At 50.4% G+C, this 14221-nt stretch overlaps 1 protein-coding gene across 9 annotated transcripts in view; it reads right to left on the bottom strand.

The window, feature by feature from the left end:
* Positions 1-406: 406 nt before the first annotated feature.
* LOC111183459 (uncharacterized) overlaps positions 407-14221 on the bottom strand; it is an 84284-nt gene continuing 70469 nt past the window's right edge. For 4 of the 9 annotated variants that reach the window (XM_089897591.1, XM_089897590.1, XM_089897589.1 and 1 more), the window contains one exon: positions 13017-14192. In XM_089897591.1, coding sequence (XP_089753717.1) covers positions 13860-14192 — 333 coding nt within the window. In that variant the 3' untranslated portion in view covers positions 13017-13859. Of the gene's footprint in view, positions 2381-4026; positions 8067-13016; positions 14193-14221 lie in introns of those variants that run through there. The other 5 variants (XM_089897593.1, XM_089897594.1, XR_016388060.1 and 2 more) reach the window with 5 other exon arrangements.

The raw sequence follows: 14221 nt of genomic DNA, 5'->3' as shown, positions 1-14221 counted from the left end.
TGTGGATGCTGAAACCAGGCTGATTGGTTTTTTTCTCTGCCCACCAGGCCCCTGGGGGTGAAATGTGTGAGGTTCTTCCCCGCCTATCCCGGGCTCGCCTGCCACTGCCTGATTTATTTTTCCTTGACTCTGACGTTTAAACTTTTCTTTACACATGTTTCTATTTTATTATCTGTATTCTTGCAAGTGACTTTGAACCCTTTGTGGTATTTATTAGCTGAGGTGTAATAAATAAATGAATAATAACACCAGGATGGAAACAGAGTAAGGTTCTGGTTTGCTCAAGAGTTATTCAGGGTCTTCAGCTAACACAGAATCTGTTTCTGGATCTTTCCAGTTTATGTTTGACTCTATTTTGAGATCATCAATGGGCTCTGATTGCTCCAGTGAGACCCTGAAAGGGAATGAGGCAGTGGTTCTAGGAAAACCAGGTTACACTCTGATTCCTCAGGACCTCAGATGAGGGAGTGGAGGTGAGGAGGGTGGCATTGCAGGAGGCGTAAGTCAGTGGAGCCAGGGCAAGAGCACATCTCCAGGAGCAGAGGCTGGGCAGAGCTGTGCTACGACTTTCAGGGGCTCTGGGCACTTTTGCCTGTGTAGACTCCTTCCTCCAGAAAAATACAAAAAAATTATATTTTATGACTGCTCTGGTAGAACCTAGCTGGATTCATGATTATATATTCATTTTTTTTCTTTTGAGTTTAAAAGAAATGAAAATTAAAATATTGTCTTAACCCCTGAAAGGGCCAGGCTTGCCCTCACTGTGCCTGGTGGAGCTTCTGGGGAGCAGGCTTGGGACGAGGAACATCCCTGGGCTCAGGATTATCGGGGGAGTGCGGCATCCTGGAATGCTCCCTCTGTAGGAAGAGAAATGTGTACCAGCTGGTGGCTGGGGCCTGGGTCCCTCATGCTTCTGCCACCAGTGGAGGGGAGAGATGACCAAAGACAGTAGCTCTAATTCAACTGCTTCACTTTTCAAACAAGGAAGCCAAGACTCAGGGGAGAAAGGTGTCTGGTTTCCAAAATATCTGAGTGGATATTTGGTAAGCACGCTGGTAAGGTCCCTGGGGTCTGGGCAGCATGTGGTGGTCCCATGAAGATAAGAGTCTGTGAGTGCGACCTCACAATGTGGCAGGGGTCCCACGAATGTGAAGCTCATTAACTTAGAGTTTCTGTTACCATGCGCGGACAGGGTCTCCGTTTCAGTGTGACTTTGTACTGTCTATGATGAAAGGATATACATATAAAGACACATTAAAGTGCAAACAAAATGGGGGGGGGTGTTGAAATTACCCAAGTACTTCGTTATTTTCAAGCCCTCTAGAAGCACCAATTATGTTGTAACACGTAACAGTAAACCTGTGTGCTGCCCCATAGGTAATACTTACCTAGTCTTTAAAATAGGTTTCTTTTATTTATAAGCAGCAAGACCTTTATAAGCGCTATACTAAGAACAGTACAGAAAACCGTAAAACTCTAGCTTCTTAAAAAATAAAAACAGCTTCAGAGTGCCAATATCTTGCCCAGATTCCTGTTTTCTGAGCGTTCTCTGTTGGAGCGGAATGGCTGTGAGGCAAACTTTTCATCTGCTATTAGCTGTGAGTAGACCTTGCAAATCTACAGCAAATGAATGGCCATCGTCAGCAATAGCTGCTAGTGACTGCGGCCCCCAGAGAAAGAAAAACGCGCCACCAAAAAACAAAAGCAGCAGCAAGTAGCCCTTTGTAACCTTGGGGGCCACACTCACGTGGCACCGCAGTGGACTTGGGGTAACTTAATGATAGACGTTGCTTAATACAGTCCCAGCCCTCCCTCTGTCGGACTTAATGGTTCAAACCGTTACACTTCTGAGGACCCTCCGCTTCTGGGACTTCCTGATTTCACAAGAAAAGAATGTATTTAATTTAGTGATGAATCAGGATCAAGGATTGCCACGTTTAATTTTTTTAATAATGAAAGTCCATAAGAGTTTAAGATATTCTGAGACACACCTAGCTTAGCAAACACCATGGAACTCCACGTATCTCTGAAGTCACACATAAACTAGCCAGCACCCGAGTGCTGGTTGGCCCCCTTTGGCACTGGAACACAATAATTTATTAAGCTTCAGTACTTAATAAGTGTGCACAAATATCATGCAAACGTACAGCCGTACTCACTAACGAAAAGTGTATTAGAGCCTTAGACGTATACAAAACATCTTGTAAACAAAAGGGAGGAGGTTGGTATTTTCTGTACAAAATATGCAGGCTTTCCTTTTTTTTTTAATAATCTGTAAGATGCATCATACTTTGGGCATTTTCAAAAAGTGGAAACTGTATAAAAATAAATATTCTATTTACAAACACACACACAGGCCAATCCCAGGTTAGAGGCATCACTGCAAAACAAAAACAAACACAAAACAACATGGAGTTAGTGTCAGTTGGTCTGTGAGTGTTTATTTCCCTTGTGGGAAACGAGGTGGGTCTTGTCCTGGGTTGGATGGGAGCTTTGGGTAGGGGAACTGGGGGAGCCAGGAACCCGCTTCGTTCCAAGACCCTGGTGCTGGCTCTCAGCATCCTGAGGGTGGGAAACCACTTTCTCTTTCCAGTCATTCCCCGTCCTGGCCACTAGAGGGCACTTTCTCCCTATGCGGCCTTTGGAGGCCTGGCTGTTGAATTAACTGCATCTTCCCAAAATGAATTAATGGTGTGAACCAACAGACACCGGGCTCTCTAGTTGCTTCTCCCAGACATTGCAGCTCTCGAGAGTAGGCTGTTCTTCCCCTGCTAAGCCCAACCATTTCTATCTCCTAACCATCCACAGCAACCTTGAAGAAGAAAATCTTTTTTCTTAGGGGACGCACCCCTTTCCTTCTTCTTGGAGCTAACTAGGTCTACAGGAACTCACCGAGAGGGCGAGGCACAGCGAGAGAGACAGATTCTTGGGGAGGCATCTCCCTTGAGGGCTGAGCTTTCCCTTTCTCTGGTTAGGGGCGCTTTAGGTACCTGGGTGGTTTCATTGCTTTTACTGAATCCCGTGAACTAATGAGATTGTGGGCACTTAGCCGGAGGATTGTATTCATCTCATTGTAAGTGTGACTCTGCTGTCACTGGGCAGGACTGGATCAGCTAAGCGCAAACTCTCAGGCAGGTAGTGGACTCCAGCCCTTTAATGAGGATGAACCCACACCTTGAGACCTCAGTGATAAAGGGCTGGCATGAAGTCTCTGAGCGGGAGGCAAGGTGGAGGGAGGCCGTGGGTGGGACTGCATGGCAGCTGCTACCTTTGCCAGGACCAAGCTGGGCTTCTGGATTAGCAAATCAGTGGCCCTGGTCATGCCGGGGAGCCTTGCACTTTGGAGGCCCTGGATGAGTGGGGTGATTGCATGTAAGGGCACAGCCCAGTGCTGTCAGATGGCTTTAATGATGGCAAATGCAGGGGCAAGTGTGAACAAATGAAACCTCATTGTTGGTAGGAATTCTGGGAACCCAAGAGAGGTTGGGCTGCAGGTCTCATGTGCAGAAGCATGGAGCTCTGACAGCTTAAGTTCAAGGGGCAAGGTAGAGTGGTGAGCTGGCCGATCTCTAGGAGGAGGTATAGAATCTATGTGACTTCATAGTTTAAACAACTTAGATTTCCTATATCTGGATAATGGCTTAAATGGCCTCCTACGAGCACTATGAGACTAGCTAATAATAACTAATTTTAAAACATGGTTTAGAACTCCTTGCAGGAGAAGTATTGTATAATTTAACCACACAAAGCATAAAGATGTCATCTGTCTGACTACATGGAACTTCCATACACTCGGGTTTGCGGATGCCTTAAAAATCATTTTTAAACGTTCTCAATTTTGTGCAGTGAGTGGGAGGGTGTTTAATGGGCACCCTGCCTGTGGGATCGTTCCTTTTTTGACCCATGTCTTGCTACCTCATCTGCAGAAAGGCCCAGAATGGAAATAGTGCATGCTTTATTCCACCATAGAGAAAGGAGCCCAAGGACACCTCTGCTCCAAGGCACTAGAACCCTGGGAAACCTTACCTTATTCCAGCAGCCCTGGACTGGCAAGCCATCTTCACCCTGCAGTGAGGAAGGAAGGCAGACGGCTCAGACTCTGTGGGATGGCCCACCAGCAGCAGGACAGAGGGAACAAGGGCCACAAGCATCGCGACGGCTGATCAGGGTGCGGCCCCCCGATATAGTCTGTCTCTCTACCCCAGGGCTGAGCCGAAAGGAGGCAGGAAGCTAGCCCGCCCGTCTGCCCACTGGCCAGGCTCACATGTAGTTACAGTGCAAGGCCAAGACGCTAGCCTGTGGGCTCAGCAAGCAGGGGTCACCTGAATGCTGTGGAGAGGACAGACCAGAGGCCTGCTGGTCTCCCCTCGGGCTGTACTGAGTGCGGGGTGCCCGTGGGCGTCACTCAGCACTTGGGGGCCTCAGTTTCCTCCTCCGTAAAACCTGGGGCAGGTGCGGCTCTATGAAACGACCGCCCCCACTTCTCCCATTCTGTGATTTTTTTCTCTCTTCCTTAGCAGCTGGGGGAGGACATCTAGGCAATTCCCATCTGGTGGTCAGTAAGGAGGAGGAGGGGTGATTTCACAGGCATTGCAATGTGGGCCTGAGGTGCCTTCAGCAAGGAGGCAGGGCTCCTGGCACAGCCATTGCTGGGGACTTGGGGGGAAGAGGCCGTGGTGGAATGGGAATCCACCGGGTGCCGCTTGTCCCCTTTGCTGGTGCACCTCCGGAGCACCTGCAGCCTCAGGACGTCCCGAGTCTCCTCGGGCCCTGCTATCCTGGCTGCTCTGGCACTCCCTGCGGGAACCTAGAAACCACTTAGAGGCAGGTGGGGAGGGTGAGGTTGAACCAGGGCAAAGCTCTGGTTCTCATTTCGGGTCTATTAGAATTGCAGCCCAGATTCTAGAACTCCAGGCTCCAGGGCAGAGAAAGAGACGCACACGAGGTTTCAGGGGACCGCAGCAAGTGGTCAGCCCCCGCGAACCCGGAAGGGGAGCACCCTGTGCCCTGGACCTACTCATCCACCCATGACAGGTGCCAAAACCACTCACCTGGCATCCAGCAGACAGCTGGCCCTGCACGGGGGCCGCAGAAGTCTAGTTACCTTGTACTGAAATTCCCGATCAACAGCCCCCCAGCCCCGCCCCACTTCCACAGTAACACAGCGCAGGAGACGGCGAACAGCAACAATGAGAAACAAGAAAGGCAAGGCATGTACACTTTCACAGCAAAAGTAACACACAAATGTTATTGGAGAAAATGCCAGTTTGCATTAAAGGTCAAATCAAGATAACTTTCATTGTCCCTTCTGGGTCGGGGAGGGTCTGCAGGATGAGGTGGTGCATCCCAGGGTTCCATGAAGACCTCTGTCCCTTTCCCCAGCCCGCCACAATGCGACACTTCACACGGTCTCTGGAAGGGAGAGGAGCCTCCGTGGACCACAGGGGCATTCCCCTTGGCACGTGGATGGTGGCAGGGGGAACAGAGGAGGGCTGGGCAGGCAGAGGGGAGTGACAGTGTGTGGGTGAGAAGCAGGGAGGCCAGGGCTGCAGTTGTCAGAACTCAAGTGTTCAGATCGTGGGAAGGGTCATGGCAGAGGGGACGCCTGGCTGCTTGGTTAACGGAGGTGCTGCGGAGGGCGCGGGAGATTCCACGGCTGAGAAAGGCGCCTGTGCGGTGCGTGCTGCATGCTGGGGGTTCAAGGTGGGGGTGGGAAGGTGGGGAGCGCGGTGGGATCGGGAGGCTTGCGACGCTGCTTGCTCTGCCGTCCTTCGTGTTGCCTGTGTGGTCCTAAAAAGTCCCTTCAAGGGGCTCTATGGTCACCTGTCAGGGTCACACAAAGATAATTCCTCTGTTACCCTGGGGTGGGGATGTGAGGCTGGGAATGCTCATCTGACAATTACTGGTATGAAACTAGATCCATGAGCTCCAAACCTCCTCCAGAAATTTAGGAGAGCAGGAAGTTTTTGAGCCAATTGCCTTGGAGTGACGTGCCATCTTCTGCTTCCCCTGCAGTATGTTCAAAGGATTGCTGTAGAAGCCTCAGGTGTCCCTGCTTGGAGAGGGACTGGGCCCAGCGGGACCAGAAATGCCACCACTTAGGTGGGACATGCTTGGGAGCGGGTCCTAAATGTCGCCCCTCCCTCCCTGTCTCTCCCTTCCCTTCCTTAACTACATTCTTAACCTTTCCAGGTTCTTTCAGACTTTTTGGTTGTGAACCACCTAAAGATGAAAAAAAAAGGGAAACCAAGGGAGGGTCTTGTAGTGTCTTCTGAGATTTAAGCATAAAGGATGAACCCTACAGGATCTAGGATCCTGATTTTGGACCGTCCCCTGGTTCTGGGGGTGTCACCGGGGCAGTGATCCCAGATCTTTGCCGGAAGAACAGTCAGCGTACACCCTCCTCTACTTTGGTTCTAGAACTCCTCATTCTTCCCCGTGTTCATAAGGTGCCCATCTTTCCTCTGCTAAATCGTGCGATGCTGGAGTGGAGCGGGACATGGGGCCAACTGAGGCATCTCATTGAAATGTTTTGCCAACGGTTTTCCAACTAACTGCAGTGTGTGAAGGAAGAGAAGTCACAATCCTCATAACTTGTCCTGAGAATCCACTTCCCTGGCTTTCTTTCTGGTGGCAGGTTTGTCTAGAAGCAGTTCTGAAAGGAGGGTCTGATGCAGCTAAGGTTGGCATCGGGTGGGGAGGGCCTCTCACATTAAGGTGATGGGCTTTTGAAGCAGCTGCAGGAGGAAGCCAAGAAAGCATCCTGGCAGACTCTGCATGCAAGAGGGGAACGTGGCGGGAGCCCCCTGAGGACCAGCTAAGGCAGGGTGACCCTTGGTGTCTACTGAGTGAAGAGTGACAAGCAGGAGTGTGCAGGGCAGCGGGAGAGGCGCACAGGCACAAGCCGCACACGTGGGGAAGCCCACACTGGCCATGCAGGAAAGGGAGGGTGATGCCATACCAGTGGGCACGGGGCATCCAGTCCGTCCAGCCCTGGTAACCCCGGCTCCCCTTTCTCTCCTTTAAAACCTCGGTGTCCCTGTTCACAAAACCAACCACGATGATTATTTAGGTCAAGGCTGGCCAGCTCCGACTGTGGTGTGGACAGGCCCTGTCCTACCCTGGCCAGGATGCAGGACCCTCGAGGCATCTACAAATAGACCCCAGTTCCCAGTTGATTCCCGTCTTCCCAGTTCAGCTTTTGTGCTCTCTCTGGCTCCTGGGAGAGTTGAGCTTTGGAACGTGTACATCCAGCCCCCTCTCCATCTAGACTCACTTGGAGTAAACACAGGTGAACTTCAACTTTAGCGCATCATAATTTCAGGACCTTCAAATGAGTTGAGGGACACTTGAGAAGCCCGGCATATGTGCCACGAATCATTCGTCGTTGGCTGGTTTGGGAAGGCTTCGTGGGGGTCTGTCTACAGATTTTGGTCTGCAGCTTTACAGGTTTTAGCCGGATGGCTGGTGAGCATTGGGAGGCTGTGTAGGAAAGCCCCTTTCTGGCCTCGTTCTGCCCAGTTTGGGGCATAGATGGCCCTCAGGAGACGCTAACCCCAGTGTCCTGCATCCTGACCAAGTGGGGATTCAGACAGTTTGAACTGCTGGCCACAGAGGTGGCCATGAAACGAAGAAGGCAAATGCGGGGTGGGTTTCACAATTGCTACACTGGCTTCCAAAGCCAGCCTGGAGCTAAGAGCCCAGGCCTGCTCCCAAATCCCTTTCCTCGTGGTGTCTCCGTTTCCACATATCAATTGTTCGGCATCTTCAAAGGAAAGGGCTTTAGCGGGAATTACTTGCAGCTGTGGTTTTAGGGCAACACCAACAGCAGGCAGAATTTCATCAGTCACATGAGCAGGTCGGTTTTGGTGGCATCAGTGGAGTCATTCGGTTTTCATCTTTTTATTTGCCTTCTTTGTTTCCAGCTTGCAAACCTCAAGGAAAAACCCAGAACAACCAAGTGATAGATGGAAACATACCAATGGACAGGGGGCATCTAATCCAGGCGCTCCTTGGTCTCCCTTATCCCCCTTAGGCCCTCTAGAGCCTTTCTTCCCCCTCTCCCCCTGTAAATAATGGTTTAGTCCAAGAAAAAAAAATAACATAAAAACTTTAGGATCATTCATGTGTTAACATTAGAGACAGAAAAAAAAAAATGAAAGAGGGAAAAATAGATTCTCTCAATTAGGATATTCTCCCCAGTAGGATTAGGGGTCAGTCCCTTAGCCCACCCCTCCAAGAACCTGAGAATTTGGCTAAGGCAGGTGCGGAGGGGGTGGGGAGCAATAGGGCTGAGAGCCAGAGGTGGGAGGAAGTGCAGATGGATGAGACTGGTGGCCAGTTTTGCTAATTCTGAGCCCAGAGTGCATCTATAATGAACCTGGGGGACCCACTTCCTTCTCTTTGAGGGTTCATTTTTGAAAGGGTCTGGCCTGACAGCTTTTGTCCCAACTCGTTGTCGTCCCTTTGATATTCTATGAGGAGGCAAAGTGATTTTGTTTAGAGCCCTGGGGTGTGTGTGTGCATGTGGCTGTGAATGCGGCGTGTAGGCGTGTGCACATACATGGTTGTGCATGTGTGTATATGAGCTTGCGCATGTGTACACAAGTGTGTGCGTGTACTAGTGTGTGCTCGCACGTGTGTGTACAAGTGCACGTGTGTATGTGTGTGTCCACGGCTCATAGGTGGCACCTGGTTCTCGGCGGGGTCCTCCCGTTTTATGTGTGTCTCTGGTCCATCCTGGTCTGACGTCATAGGCAGCTATTTGTATATGGGTATGTTGGTTCAAGAAATTCATCTGTTTCTGAAAAGCTTCAGTAAACATCGTCTTTCTAAACTGAACCCTATTTTGTATGTGTCAGGGTCACTCTCCATTTAAAGTGGGGCTATGGGAAATTCTTGGTAATGAATTTGAGTTTGGATTTTTGTATGTTGGGTTTCTCTATAAAGGGGCCAAGTGTGCCCCTGGAGAGTCTTCCTGGGAACTCTCCTCCTCTACAGAAGGCCGGTTGTCTAATGCTTGGGGGCTTCCACAGTGTCCCTTGGGGTGGGTGGCCAAGTGGTCAGAGCAAAGGCTTGGAGCCAGAATAGGATTTGCCTCTTATCAGCCACATGACTTTGGGAACTTACTTAACCTCTCTGAACCTCAGTTTCTTCATCTGTAAAATGGGGATAATAATACCTCCCTCAAAACTTTGTTGTGATATGTATAGCTGAGTCACTTTGTTATACAGCAGAAACTAACACACCATTGTAAAGCAGTAATACTCCAATATAGAGGTTAAAAAAAAACAACTTTGTTGCGAGGTCTTTGTGCACATTTAGCGCTTAATACTAAATGTGCACTAATACAGTAGGTGCTCAGTAAATGACAGTGGCTTCATAAAGACAGCAGTAACGATCGCTACTTCTTGTCAGCCAGTACAGGAGCCAAGGCTGCTGCCAGCGGCACGGTCTTGTGTCTGCCGTATTCCCGCAGTGGAAGGCTGCAGGGTTCCTTAGAGGGAGGCAATGGATAGGAATACTTCTGACGTTTCTCCAGGTCTTTGGAAATTACCCACATTTCTTGATTGCAGAGGTTGCCTGCAGCTGCCAACACATCTTTCTAAGTGAGTTTTCTAAAATGCAGATGCTTGCTTAGAAAATGAGATGAGGAAACATGTAGACGCATCTTAGGGGTCATCTCATTGGCTCTAAGATACGCCCGCCAATGAGGAAGTCATGGCACGATTAATCTGCAGACAGGGGACAAGCCAAACCACTAGCTGTTTGGAGGGGGAAGCCCCATGGGAAACTTTCTCAGGAATGTGGCCCCTTATTCTCTTTGGGTCAGGCCAGTGCAAAAGTGAGCACAGTTCCCTAAATTCAGAGGGTGAGAGAAGCTCCCGGGGAGTGGCGGATGGTGATGACGTGCCTGTGGGTAACAGAGGGTCAGCGGTGGTCCCTTCAGGATGGGAAACTTGCACTCTGGGCCATCGTGTTCTAAGGGCACAGGAAATAGCCTTAATTGGGTGCCCCTTGAAGACAGTAGAGTGGTAACCTCACCTCCATCCCCTCTGCTCCCCTCTCCCAAAGAGGACATGAAAAGGGCCCTGGTGCAGAGGGGATTCTAGCTGGTATGGGAGAGGGGCAAAGAGAGTCAAGCAGCAGGGGTTTCTTAAAAAAATAAATGTACAAAACTGCGTTTAGAGGAAATAAATTGAAGTTGGGGGAGTGGAAGGGAAAGGATGCGGGCTATGGGATTATTATAATAGGGTGAACATATCTAGAGGGAGAAATAGTGAAGGAGTAAAGGAAAGAAGAAGCAGGCTGAGGCCGAGAGAGAGAGCAGAGGAGGGAGAGCTAGGAGGTAAGGGGGCCTGGGGGAGCAAGACATGCACACACACAAGTGTGCACACACATACGTGCACACACATGCACGCACACATGTACACCCAGGCACACACATACACACACACACACACACACACACGTACACACACACACCCCCCAGATGGCACCTCTCACAGAGTGGGAGGAGCCTCACCGCACACTCTCAGACCTTTCAATTGGCTGGCTTGCAGGCAGCTCCTCGGTTACACCCAATTTTCCTGATACCCAAATTGCCAAATTCACACCACCCTTTATCCTCTGATGGACTGTTTCATCCTAAAAGTGGCTCCTGGGCCTAATTCACAGAGCTGTTAATGGACAGGAGAATGCCCCTAGTGACAAGGACAGAATCATTCCCCTGGCATGTGTGTCCCCTTGGAAAACTGCCTATCTTGGGCTCTGGGCCTTGGCCACCACTACCAGGACTGTCCTCCTTCCATGAGCAGAAAGGAGACTCCAAGACCATCCTCTGGCGGTACTTGGAGAAGCATGGCTTCAAGGCTGTGAGATAGGATAACAGACGGTGGGGAGCCCGCCCGAGCCTCTCTGACGGGGACCCCGGGTGTGATGGGGGCAAAGTTTGGGAGCCCCCTTCCACACTTGGTGGGCACGGGCGTCTTGAACATCTCCAGCTTCACCTCCACAAGAAACAGTGAAGCTTCCAACTAGAATGTCATCTTAGCACTCCTGGCCTTTTACTTTGACAAAAGTGTCAGCATTCTGAGCTTCCAGGCACCAGAAAACACTGGTCAGGGCACAGAGCTGACTCTGCCTGGACCTTTCTTCATTTTGTAGGCTTTTATTACCAAACCCTCATCTCTCCCCTCAGAAGTCCTGTTAGGGCTGGTGGTATAAAGAGGTCTGGAAGAGAAGGTGAGCTGTAGGTGGGACTCTTCTAGGATGTTCGGGTATCCAGAGAGTCAGATGTCTTAGATGGAAGAACAAGCTGGTCCTTGATTTGGAAAGCTGCCCTTCAGAAGAAGTCGACTGGTTCTTTATGGTGCACTCAGAGGAAGGTTCGGGTACCTTGCCTGTTTTCTGGACTTGACTTTTACTGACATATTGCTGATTTATATGTGGGACTGGGGGGAAGTGTATAAAACCTTGGACACAGCAAGTGGAGAAGAAATATTTCCCCACTGCATAGTGGGGACTCAGCGGCTCATTCAATGACCTCGGTTCCTTGAGCATCAGAGCCACCAGCCTCCCGCCCCTGTCCACCTGCCTGCCCTCTAGAGCACACAGTCACTACCAATGGGAGGACTAGCTTTGCAGCCTTCAAATGCCCAGTGCCTCAAGCCAACTGAAAAAGTCATAAGAGATAGGTTTAACAAGTGTTAATTGAATTAACAAAGAACACCGGAACACTTTAGACATAAATTAGAAAGGTTAGTATGTCAACTGAGAGGTGCAATGATCAATTATTTTAGTGGCCTAAATTCTTGGATGCCACAGTAATGAAGGTGGGCTTCCCAGCCTGCCTGAACAGGCTGGCCCATTTCTGGAAGTAGGACTGTTTATTCCAGGGGTTTCTAGACTTGGGCTCCCCATGGACAGTCTGGGAGGGGGTCACTCTGCCTCTTCCTTCTTGTTCAAAGGATATATGGGACAAATTGATTGCTTTTGACCAGCTGACAGAAAGGAAAATTTTGGAATATGGAAGCGTTCAATAAATCGATCTTAAATGGAAGAGACTTCCATTGATGCCAGATATAAACGTACAGATTCTGGCATGTTCTAGCCATAAACACGGCTATCGGTGTTCAAAGATCAGCGGAAGGCCTGGGTTCTGGAAGCCACCTGCTCTGTCTCTAACACTCCTGGGAACTCAGAACATGTTATCATAGTTCAGGGCCTCGTTTCTCCATCGGTTCATCCCACTCCTCTTTTACCTCTAAGATCCTTGGGTATTATTCCCACTAGAAGATGCTCTTGGGCTTCTAGGGGACGTGCATCCCACTGAGAACCCCTGTGATGAGGCAGCCAATGAGACGTTCTAGAAGGGAACCCAAAAGTCATCCCTCGGTCAGATGTAGTGGGATGATCTCTCCTGGGCACAAACGTGCCACATGTCATGTGCCATCAGGTGGCTGTGGGTGCTGTGGACAGACACTCAGCAACTGCGTCCTGGTGAACACGGCAGAAACCAAGGGGGCAGCTGGGGGCCTCGAAAGGCACGATTTGTTTCATAGTCCTGCCGATTCGTCCCAAGAGAAATAATGGCCGGGATAGTTTTTTAAAGGATTGGCTGTGTACAACAGCTGTCTGCTTGTTCTTGGAACTGGGATTTATTATCTCTCTCACCAGTGGCCTGGGATGCCTGGTAAAACTAAGTGTCAGAAGACTAGGACACAGCAACGATGGATATAAAAATATCATTTAGGGGCCCATTATCAGGGCAACCTAGAGAGAGCTGGGCACGTGACTCCTGTTACTGGATGGCAATGTTAATCTGATGGCTGCCCTGGGATTCAGCCTCCCCTTTCCACGCGGAAAAATACATGCTTCAATTTCAAGATTAGGTCCCGGGCTCCCTGTAATGCTATGGATGAAGCCCCTCACTATAAAGCCTTTTAATTTAGGATGATATATCAGGAAAAACTGTATTTCCATGTTCGGTCAGGAATCCCCAGTTGGTCATTCCACCTCACCATGATGACATTAGTAACCACAGCCAAAGTGCGAGGACTCAGACTCACCCGGTTTCCTTTGTCCCCGGGTGGTCCGTGTAAACCCTGCAGTAAATCAGAAACGAAGACAGGTTAATGAGAAGGCACAGGATGGCCGTACAGTCCTTCCTTCCAGGCTCATAAAGCTCTTTACCGGTGCCTAATTCATCAGAGACAGGCTTACTTATCCCCATTTTACAGAAGGGGGACAAAGGAGAAAACTGCTCAAGGAACTTGACCTAGAGACAGATAATAAGTTATGGGTAAAGTCAAACACAGTTCTGGTTTTCTCACTCTGCACCAATGCCCTGGCCTGTGGCTGAGTTCTTCTAGATGGTTCATGCTGAGGACACGGTCTGGGCGCAGAGACCTCTCCTGGAAGGACAGGTATTTGCACGGCTCTCCCACCAGCTGCTTGCTAGAAAAATGACTCCAAAGCTCCCGAGCCCCTCTTTTCAAGGTGCCGGCTGCTCCCCTTGTCTTTAGCTGGGGAGTGGGCACAAGGTAAAGACTGGCCGGAGGTGCCTACTTAGCCAAAGCACAGCCGAGCATGGAACCCACGAACAAGTGTATGACCTTCAAGCGGGTGGGAAACCAAAGTCCTGGCTCTTGTAGGCAGCCGACTTCTATAAGCCAGCAAGGAGACGTCGGCTGCAGATGGAAAGCCAGTCCCGTGGGAAGCTGCCCGTCTCAGGAGACGTCTCCTTGCCCGATGGTGATCTGGACCTGGTTCGGTCCCTCCTCGAGGGTACGGGCCGTGGCACATTCACCTGTGAGACCCCCGCTGCCTTGAGCACAGAGCCCTGCAGTGGAAGGTGCTCATCTGTGTTTGCTACAGCCAGTTAGACGGTGCACACGGCTGAGGACGTGCTTCCCTAACAGGGGCCGTGTGCGCCAGGGTTCGCCTCTAGCGGTGCCCGGCGGGGAAGTTCTAGAGCGTGGGCTAGTGGCTGTCGGCTGCTTCCCCCACCACAGAACTGAGCACTGTCGCTTGGCCCTGGATTTTCTGCCCCAGGCTCTGGGTGTTCTGTTTTGGCAGTGCTTCTGGGGGGGCGACCAGGGCAGGTGGAGAGCAGCCTCTGAGCCCACGAGACTTACAGGAAGCCCAGCTGCTCCCGTTGGTCCTGTCATCCCAGGGTCGCCTTTGCTGCCCTGAAACCGGAGAAAGAACACATAAGCCT

The sequence above is a fragment of the Delphinapterus leucas genome, chromosome 16 (assembly GCF_059928025.1).
Source record: "Delphinapterus leucas isolate spDelLeu-1000000601 "Yukka" chromosome 16, BTC_Dleu_Yukka2, whole genome shotgun sequence".
Lineage (NCBI taxonomy): Eukaryota > Metazoa > Chordata > Mammalia > Artiodactyla > Monodontidae > Delphinapterus > Delphinapterus leucas.
This window is presented reverse-complemented; position numbering and strand designations above follow the sequence as displayed.